Source organism: Pezoporus occidentalis, unplaced genomic scaffold (assembly GCF_034315485.1).
Source record: "Pezoporus occidentalis ecotype Australia unplaced genomic scaffold, CSIRO_AGI_Poc_V1 ctg1249, whole genome shotgun sequence".
Lineage (NCBI taxonomy): Eukaryota > Metazoa > Chordata > Aves > Psittaciformes > Psittacidae > Pezoporus > Pezoporus occidentalis.
Genome location: NW_026913048.1, coordinates 5,074 through 14,348, shown reverse-complemented (window position 1 = coordinate 14,348; position 9,275 = coordinate 5,074). Strand labels below are relative to the sequence as shown.

At 49.3% G+C, this 9,275-nt stretch overlaps 1 protein-coding gene across 1 annotated transcript; it reads left to right on the top strand.

The window, feature by feature from the left end:
• Positions 1 to 7,928: 7,928 nt before the first annotated feature.
• LOC134158094 (olfactory receptor 8U3-like) lies at positions 7,929 to 8,808 on the top strand (the record flags this gene model as incomplete). Its single annotated transcript, XM_062607744.1, is given in 2 exon segments — positions 7,929 to 8,452; positions 8,454 to 8,808. Coding segments are annotated over 2 exon segments (748 nt in total), but the record flags the coding sequence as incomplete, so codon positions are not given.
• Positions 8,809 to 9,275: the final 467 nt, after the last annotated feature.

The window sequence follows — 9,275 nt, the reverse complement described above, 5'->3', positions numbered from 1 at the left end:
GACCAAGAGGAAAAAATCATTTTCTTAGTGCATGGACCAATCCCTATAATGCTGCCGAGTCCACACAGCAGGCATTCTGGAAATGAGTCCCATTGTCTGACTCAGTTCTCTCTGGGGTGCCGTGTCGCCACAAAATCTGTTTCTCAAGGCCCAGGATAGTGTTCCGGGCAGTGGCATGGGGCACAGCGTATGTTTCCAGCCACCCGGTGGTTGCTTCCACCATGGTAAGCACATGGCGCTTGCCTTGGTGGGTTGGTGGCAATGTGATATAGTCAATCTGCCAGGCCTCCCCATATTTATACTTCAACCATCGTCCTCCATACCAAAGAGGCTTTAACCGCTTGGCTTGTTTAATTGCAGCACATGTTTCACACTCATGAATAACCTGGGCAATAGTGTCCATTGTTAAGTCCACCCCTCGATCACGGGCCCATCTATATGTTGCATCTCTGCCCTGATGTCCTGAAGTGTCATGGGCCCACCGGGCCAAAAATAATTCACCTTTATGTTGCCAATCTAAGTCCATCTGAGCCACTTCAATCTTAGCCGCTTTATCCACTTGTTGGTTGTTCTGGTGTTCCTCAGTGGCCCGACTCTTGGGTACATGGGCATCTACATGACGTACCTTCACCACCAGGTTCTGCACCCTGGCAGCAATATCTTTCCACAGTGCAGCAGCCCAGATGGGTTTACCTCTGCGTTGCCAGTTGCTCTGCTTCCAACCACCCCCACAGGGCATTTGCCACCATCCATGAGTCAGTATAGAGATAAAGTACTGGCCACTTTTCTCGTTCAGCAATGTCCAGGGCCAGCTGGATGGCTTTCCCCTCGGCAAACTGACTCGATTCACCCTCTCCTTCAGCAGTTTCTGCAACTTGTCGTCCAGGACTCCATACAGCTGTCTTCCATCTCCGATGCTTTCCCACAGTACGGCAGGACCCATCAGTAAACAAGGCATACTGCTTTTCCCTTTCTGACAGTTTATTATATGGTGGGGCCTCTTCAGCACGTACCACCTCCTCCTCTGGTGACATTCCAAAATCTTTGCCCTCTGGCCAGTCCATGATGACTTCTAGAATGCCTGGATGACTGAGATTTCCTATTCAAGTTCGTCGTGTAATTAGTGCAGCCCATTTACTCCATGTAGCATCAGTTGCATGATGTGTAGAGGAGACCCTGCCTTTGAACATCCAGCCCAGCACGGGCAACCGGGGTGCCAGGAGGAGCTGTGCTTCAGTGCCAATCACTTCCGAAGCAGCTCGAACCCCTTCATAGGCTGCCAGTATCTCTTTCTCAGTTGGGGTATAGCTGGCCTCAGATCCTTTGTATCCCCGACTCCAAAAGCCGAGGGGTCGACCTCGAGTCTCCCCTGGAGCTTTCTGCCAGAGGCTCCAGGTAGGACCGTTCTCCCCAGCTGCAGTGTACAGCACATTTTTTACATCTGGCCCGGTCCGGACTGGTCCAAGGGCTACTGCATGAAGTATCTCGCGTTTAATTTGTTCAAAGGCTTGTTGCTGCTCAGGGCCCCATTTAAAATCATTCTTCTTCCGGGTCACATGATAGAGAGGGCTTACAATCGAACTGTAATTTGGGATGTGCATTCTCCAGAACCCCACTGCACCCAAGAAAGCTTGCGTTTCTTTCTTATTAGTTGGTGGAGACATTGCTGTTATCTTGTTGATCACATCTGTGGGGATCTGTCTACGTCCATCTTGCCATTTTATTCCCCAAAATTGAATCTCCTGTGCAGGTCCCTTGACCTTACTCCGTTTGATGGCAAAACCGGCTTTCAGCAGGATTTGGATTATTTTCCTCCCTTTCTCAAAGACTTCTTCCGCTGTATCGCCCCACACAATAATGTCATCAATGTATTGCAGGTGTTCTGGAGCTTGCCCCTGTTCCAGTGCAGTCTGGATCAGTCCGTGGCAAATGGTAGGGCTGTGTTTCCACCCCTGGGGCAGTCGGTTCCAAGTGAACTGGACACCCCTCCAAGTAAGAGCAAACTGTGGCCTGCACTCTGCTGCCAAAGGAATTGAGAAAAATGCATTGGCAATATCAATCGTGGCATACCACTTGGCTGCCTTTGACTCTAGTTCATACTGAAGTTCTAGCATGTCCGGTACGGCAGCACTCAATGGTGGTGTGACTTCATTCAGGCCACGATAGTCTACTGTTAGTCTCCATTCTCCATTAGACATTCGCACTGGCCATATGGGGCTATTAAAGGGTGAGCGGGTCCTGCTGATCACCCCCTGACTCTCCAGTCTACGGATCAGCTGATGGATGGGAATCAGGGAGTCTCGGTTGGTGCGATATTGCCGCCGGTGCACTGTTGTGGTCGCAATTGGCACTTGTTGTTCTTCAACTTTCAGCAACCCCACAGCAGAGGGATCTTCTGAGAGACCAGGCAAGGTGGACAGCTGCTCAATTTCCTCAGTCTCCAAAGCAGCAATACCAAAAGCCCACCGGTACCCTTTTGGGTCTTTGAAGTACCCTCTCTTGAGGTAGTCTATGCCGAGGATGCATGGAGCCTCTGGACCAGTCACAATAGGGTGCTTTTGCCACTCCCTCCCAGTCAGGCTGATTTCAGCCTCCAGCACAGTCAACTCTTGGGATCCTCCTGTCACTCCAGAAATACAGATGGGTTCCACCCCTTGACAGCTTGATGGCATCAGGGTATGCTGTGCACCGGTATCTACTAGAGCCTTATACTTGTGTGGGACTGATGTGCCAGGCCATCTGATCCACACAGTCCAGTAAATCCGATTGTCCCCTACCTCCACCTGGCTGGAGGCAGGGCCCCTCTAATGGTCATCACAGCGTTGGACACTTAAATCGGGGTAAAAGGGATTATTCTTCGTTATCATTGAATTGCTGAGTTGAGTACCTCGAGAGAGGACACCTTCAACACCGGAGCGGGGGGAGATCAGCGTCCAGGAGCCTCAACTCAGAGCGACAAGAGCCACTGAGGGAGCCTCAAGTCCTCGACAGGACCTGCCCAGGACCCGGCAGCTCAGCTGACGCGAGCAGCTGACTCACATGGGGCGGAGCCTGACGCAGTGGCACCAACCCTGACTGGTTGAAAACCTGCCCCAGGGAGCGTGAGCGAGTGGGCAAACAGAGCGGTTCAAGGCAGTTTGCGCAGCAGTCCGCGCGGGCAGGCGAGCGGGATGGTGAGCACTCCTCGTATGAGCAGGGCCCAGTCCGGGAGCTCTGCTCTGGCTGCCCCGGCGGTGGCTGCGTAGGCACCCAGACAGAGCCGATGAGAGGGGAGGCTGCAGTGCAGAGCTCGGGGTGCAGAGAGTGCCTGCACTGGTCTGGTGAGGGGAGGGTGCACAATGGGCAGGGCTGCACTCGGTGCTCCCTGGTGGAGGTCCTCCTGCAGCAGGGGCTGAGCTGGGGGATGCTGTTAATAGGCTGCGAGATGTCAGGGAAGCTGAGAGGAAGCAGGAATGCTTGCTCCTGGTCCAAACTGTGCAGGGGCCTTGAGCTTCACCTCTAGCTCATGAAGGAAAGAAGGAGGCCGTTAACCTGGGAAGCTGGGAATTAGTGACAAAAAAAACAACAAATAAAGTAGGAAAAGGACAACCAAAAGCAAGGGGCTTCCCCCTAAATCTGTTGTCCCCATGCAGAACCGCTTTGTTGTCCTGCAGGGGGCTAATGAGAAAGAAAGAGCCGGCTGATGCACTGGTAAAGAAGATCTCTACTGGTGCTGACAGGAAAAAGCGGCGGGTCGTAGTAGTAGGATACTCTACAATGAAAGGGACAGAAGCACTCGTCTGTCGGCCTGACCCTGTCTCAAGGGAGGTGTGTTGCCTACCAGGGGCACGGATCAGGGATGTGGCAGAGAGGCTGCCTGCTCTAGTAAGTCCCACGGACTATTACCCACTTCTGGTGATACATGTGGGTGCTAGGGCTATAGATAGTAGTAGCCTGGGGAACATAAAGAAGGACTACAGGCTTTTAAGAAAAGACAGGCCCGGCAGGCAGGGAGGGGGAGTTGCCCTTTATGTTAGGGATAGGCTGGAGAGTATGGAACTCTGTCTGGGGACAGGGGAGCAGTCCACGGAGAGTTTGTGGGTCAGGGTTAAAGGGAATATAGCTATGGGAGACATTACTGTGGGGATCTGTTATAGACCGCCTGATCAAGGAGAACCTGTGGATCAAGTGCTCTATAGACAGATAGGAAAAGCTTCACACTCACAGGCCCTTGTTCTCATGGGTGACTTCAACCACCCTGAAATCTGTTGGAAGGACGGTACGGCCCGGCACAAGCAATCCAGGAGGTTCCTCGATTGTGTGGAAGACAACTTCCTTCTGCAAGTAATAGAGGAGCTGACAAGGAGAGGTGCCATGCTTGATCTTGTGCTCACCAACAGGGAAGGGCTCGTTGAAAACGTGACGCTCCAGGGCAGCCTTGAGCGTGGAGACCTCAGAGCAGCTTCCAGTATCTGAAGGGGGCCTATAGGGATGCTGGAGAGGGATTCTTCATTAGGGACTCTATTGACAGGACAAGGGGTAATGGATTCAAACTTAAACAGGGGAGGTTTAGATTGGATCTAAGGAGGAAATTCTTTCCTGTTAGTGTGGTGAGGCACTGGAATGGGTTGCCCAGGGAGGTTGTGAATGCTCCATCCCTGGCAGTGTTCAAGGCCAAGTTGGATTAGGCCTTGGGTGATATGGTTTAGTGTGAGGTGTCCCTGTCCATGGCAGGGGGTTTGGAACTTGATGATCTTAAGGTCCTTTCCAACCATAACTATTCTATGATTCTATGAGGATTTGTCCCAGAGGCTGTGGAGCCCCCACCCATGGACATATTCAGAAGCTGCCTGAATGAGGCCAGGAGCAACCTGATGTGACCATGACTAGCATGACCATGAGTAGTCACTGATGTGACTATGACCAGCAGGACATAGTTATTGGTCACAAAGGACATCTAGGAGGTCTCTGTTCCTATGACTGGCAAATTATACACATACTGGCAAATTATACACATAAACACATATGTATGTGTGTATATATATCAAAACACAATATTAAATGAATCCTAAACTATATATTTATATATAGCACAATATGTTCTTGTGTTAAATGTCAACACCAACACACACAATACTAGTTTTCCTTGCCTCAGTTTAGTTGGGGTCTCTGTGATTCGTAGGGTGGGGAGGGCCCAGCTGCTATGGGCTTTTCCCAGGAAGGATGGAAACCCAAGATCTAAATGGATGAACTGAACTTTTAATGCAGTTATGGAGCAATGGGATATCGTGCGTGAGTCAAGTCAGTGAAATGCAAATTTTCAACAGGTCTGTGTTTGGAACCAGGCTGCTGAGTTAAATCACAGTCAAATTGGGCTTTGCCGCCTCTTTTCAGGCAGCTGTAGAACTTCACCCTTTCATTTTCCTCCTCAAGTTCTGCCTTTCTCAAAGCCTTTAAGAGAAGCTCTAAGGAGTTTTCTAATTTATACCCACAGTGGTTTGTTAAAAACAAAGGCAAGAATGTTATCAGTATTTTGCGCAGGAGAGTTGCACTTTGGTTTGAGGCAATGGGGATTAAAGAAACCCAAAGCAAACATGCAAACAAACCAGGACCCTGAAACAGCAGGAAAATCGAAGGTAATGAAGAAACCCAACCAAAAGTCTTTATTTCCTATGCAAGAAGTCATTCCTGGCACAAACTGCAGCTTCCCCATATCCTGGTTGCTATAAAATCGCAATGCCACCAGGGAAAAGTCACCACAGGGTTTCCCCACACACCCAAAACTTCCCTATTTCTTTAGCAGCTCATCACTCAAAGGTGAGAGATGTCCCTGATCCAGTTGTGTTAACAAGCTCCTCTGGGAATGGATTTGGAGCTGATGGGCTGATAGGAAGGAGAAGGCTTGGCTGAGTCCTGGATGGGGATTTTCCACCTGTGGTCACTTGAGCTGTGACATCTCCAGTGGGAAAACACTCTTTAATCCAGGGGAAAATAACCCAAACAGGGATGTGACCCTGGCCAGCACTAAGGAATAAATCTTTATTTTTTTTTATACTTTATTCTTTATTTATACTTTATTCTTTATCCTTTACATTTTATTTCTTATTATATATATTATATATATATTCTTATTCTTTACTCTTATTCTTTATTCTTACTCTTTACTAAAGTTACCAGCCTGAAGCTGACTCTTACTGTTGCCAGCAGCACACGACATATGCTTGCTCTTTAGATGCCCATTTCTCCTTCAAAGCTACATTTCATCTACTTCTGAACAAAATCTATTCCTTTTCCTATGTGATTTTTGTTCCTTCTTGGTACCATTGCTCTCTGTGGTCACCTCCAAGAGGTGCAAAATGGTCACAGGAGTCCCTCTAGGTATCAAAAGGCAGAAGTTTTGAAGTAAGTGGCTAGAAACTCATGGATCAGGATTTCTTATACAACACCACCATCTATTGGACGTTGCTGGGAATAGCCACTCCTTTCTCTTTAAGATAAAAACTTCTTTTTCTTATGTGCTGGGAAGCTTTGCGCAGCCAAGTGGCTTGTTCTTACCCAAGAAACTGAGAAATAATAGATAAATAAACTAAGGCCATCATGTTGCCTCTACAGTTGGCTGATCCTATGTAGACAGCTTACTTCCTGACCCTGTTAAAGCAATGTCAGATGGTTTAACAGCTTCAAATGAAGTCCCCTCACATTTAGAAATGATGCTTTAAACCCCACTTTTCCTAATGCAGTTCTTGGCTGAGGCTTCAGGTTGTATGAAATGTAGATTATTGTAGAATCACAGAGTGGTTTGGTTTGGAAAGGAGCTTGGTTCCAGCCACCTGCCATGGTCAGGGACACTACACACTAGACCATGTCACCCAAGACTCTGTCCAGCCTGGCCTTGAACACTGCCAGGGATGGGGCAGCCACAGCTTCTCTGGGCACCCTGTGCCAGCGCCTCAGCACCCTCACAGGGAAGAGCTTCTTTGTTATATGTAACCTGAACTCCCCCTGTTTCACTTTGAACCTATGACCCCTTTTCCTGTCACTCCAGTCCCTGATGAAGAGTCCCTCTCCAGCATCCTTGTAGCCCCCTTCAGACACTGGAAGCTGCTCTGAGGTCTCCACACAGCTTCTCTTCTCCATGCTCAGCAGCCCCAATGTTCTCAGCCTGGCTCCATATGGGAGGTGCTCCAGCCCCTGATCATCCTCGTGTCCTCCTCTGCACTTGCTCCATGTCCTTCTGATGTTGAGGATACCAAATTCATTCTGCCTTTTAAATGTTTTTTTTTTCATTAAATAGCCTGTGCTATCCATACACAATTTGAAGTGCTAATTCCTGGTGTTTTAAATGATTCCCTTCTCCATCAGTTGTTTCCTCTAGATCCACAGATCCCTCTCAGAAAGTGACCCCATTGCACATCTTTACTCCTGACAAAGCCATCCCAGATTTTGTAAGGAAAGCAAAGGAAAACACATCAGATCTCAAATCAGGTTTATCCCATGTAGGTGAAGGATTTAATTCCTTGTTGTTGATGTATGTAAATCACATCCATCACCACCTAAATAATCCCAGGAGAGCAGCTGGGCTTATTTAGGTGCTCTCTGATGCTGAATTAAATGGGTGAGGATGCCTATACAGTAACCAAGTTCCTGGGCTACTGGTGGATCCATCCTGGTAACCTGCATGGGGTAGGAAACCCACCTTTTGTTACAGAACATTAAGTTCTAGGCAGGAATAGCCAGGGTCATTCCCTACTAGGGCTTTTTGGGAGCAAGGAGGTGACTTCTGTCCTTTCCTTGAAGGCCCTGCAGCCCCCTCTCATCTTTGGGAGCACAGTAACGGAAGCATTTCTGATTGAAAAGTAAAGGCAGCTGCATCAAAATGAAAAAGAAGTTGTGCTTTTATTTTTTCCTTCTAAGTAGCAGCATGTGTGTGTATATAAAAAATACACACTTTCTATTGACTTAAAGTGGTGTAACTGATTGATAGATAAAACCTCACATTCTTAACATTATTGAGGGATTTGGGCCTATTCAGCATTTCAATTTAAAGACATAAATCACGCAAACTGCTTATAGGTTCACTATGGTTGAAGATAATTATATGTCCCCCTCTGAGTTTATTCTCCTGGGCTTCACAAACAGGGAAGACCTGTGGGTGATGTGCTTTGTCTTATTCCTTGCCATCTATGTGGTTACCTTCATAGGAAACCTGCAATTAATTGCATTAATCAGAATGGATTCCTGCCTACACACCCCCATGTACTTTTTCCTAAGCCACTTGTCTCTCCTGGATGTCTGCTACTCCTCTACCATCATCCCTCAAGCCTTGCTCGATGTTCTAGTGGAGAAGAAGGTGATTTCCTTCATTAGATGTGCCACTCAGCTCTTCTGCTTTGCAACCTGTGCCACAACCGAGTGCTACGTGCTGGCTGCTATGGCTTATGATCGCTACATGGCCATTTGTAACCCCCTTTTCCTACTCCATGGTCATGTCCCAAAGGCTTTGCATTGGGATGTTGGCTGGTGCCTACTTAGCTGGCCTGATCAGCTCTACCATACACACGGTTTCCATATCTCATCTCCCATTCTGTTGGTCCAAGACGATCAATCACTTCTTCTGTGATGGACCACCACTGCTAGCCCTCTCCTGCTCTGACACCCCTGCCATCGAGGTGATGGTTGCTGCCGTGGTGGGGTTCAAGGTACTGAGCACCACGGTCTTCATCCTCATCTCCTACTTTTTGGTCCTTTCCATTGTCATGCGGATGCGGTCTGTGGTTGGTCAACGCAAAGCTTTCTCCACCTGTGCCTCTCACTTCATCTCCATTGTTTGTACCATATTGGGTTGGCCTGTCAGCTTCTCCTCGCCGCTTACAAATGGCGCCCGAACAGGGACGCGGATTACAGGGCCCTGGTCGCTGGGGACCCGGATTATAGGGCTCCGACTAGCGGGGACCCAGGATATAGGGCCCCGACTAGCGGGGACCCGGGATACAGGGCCCCGGTCGACGGGGACCCGGATAAAGGGCCTCGGCCGACGGGGACCCGGGATAAAGGGCCCCGACTAGCGGGGACCCGGGATACAGGGCCCCGACTAGCGGGGACCCGGGATACAGGGCCCCGGTCGACGGGGAGCCGGATAAAGGGCCCCAGCCGACGGGGACCCGGGATACAGGGACCTGGTTTAACGGGGACCCGGGATACAGGGACCCGGTTTAACGGGGATCCAGGATACAGGGCCCCGGTTTAACGGGGACCCGGATACAGGGTCCTGGTCGACGGGGACCCGGGATACAGGG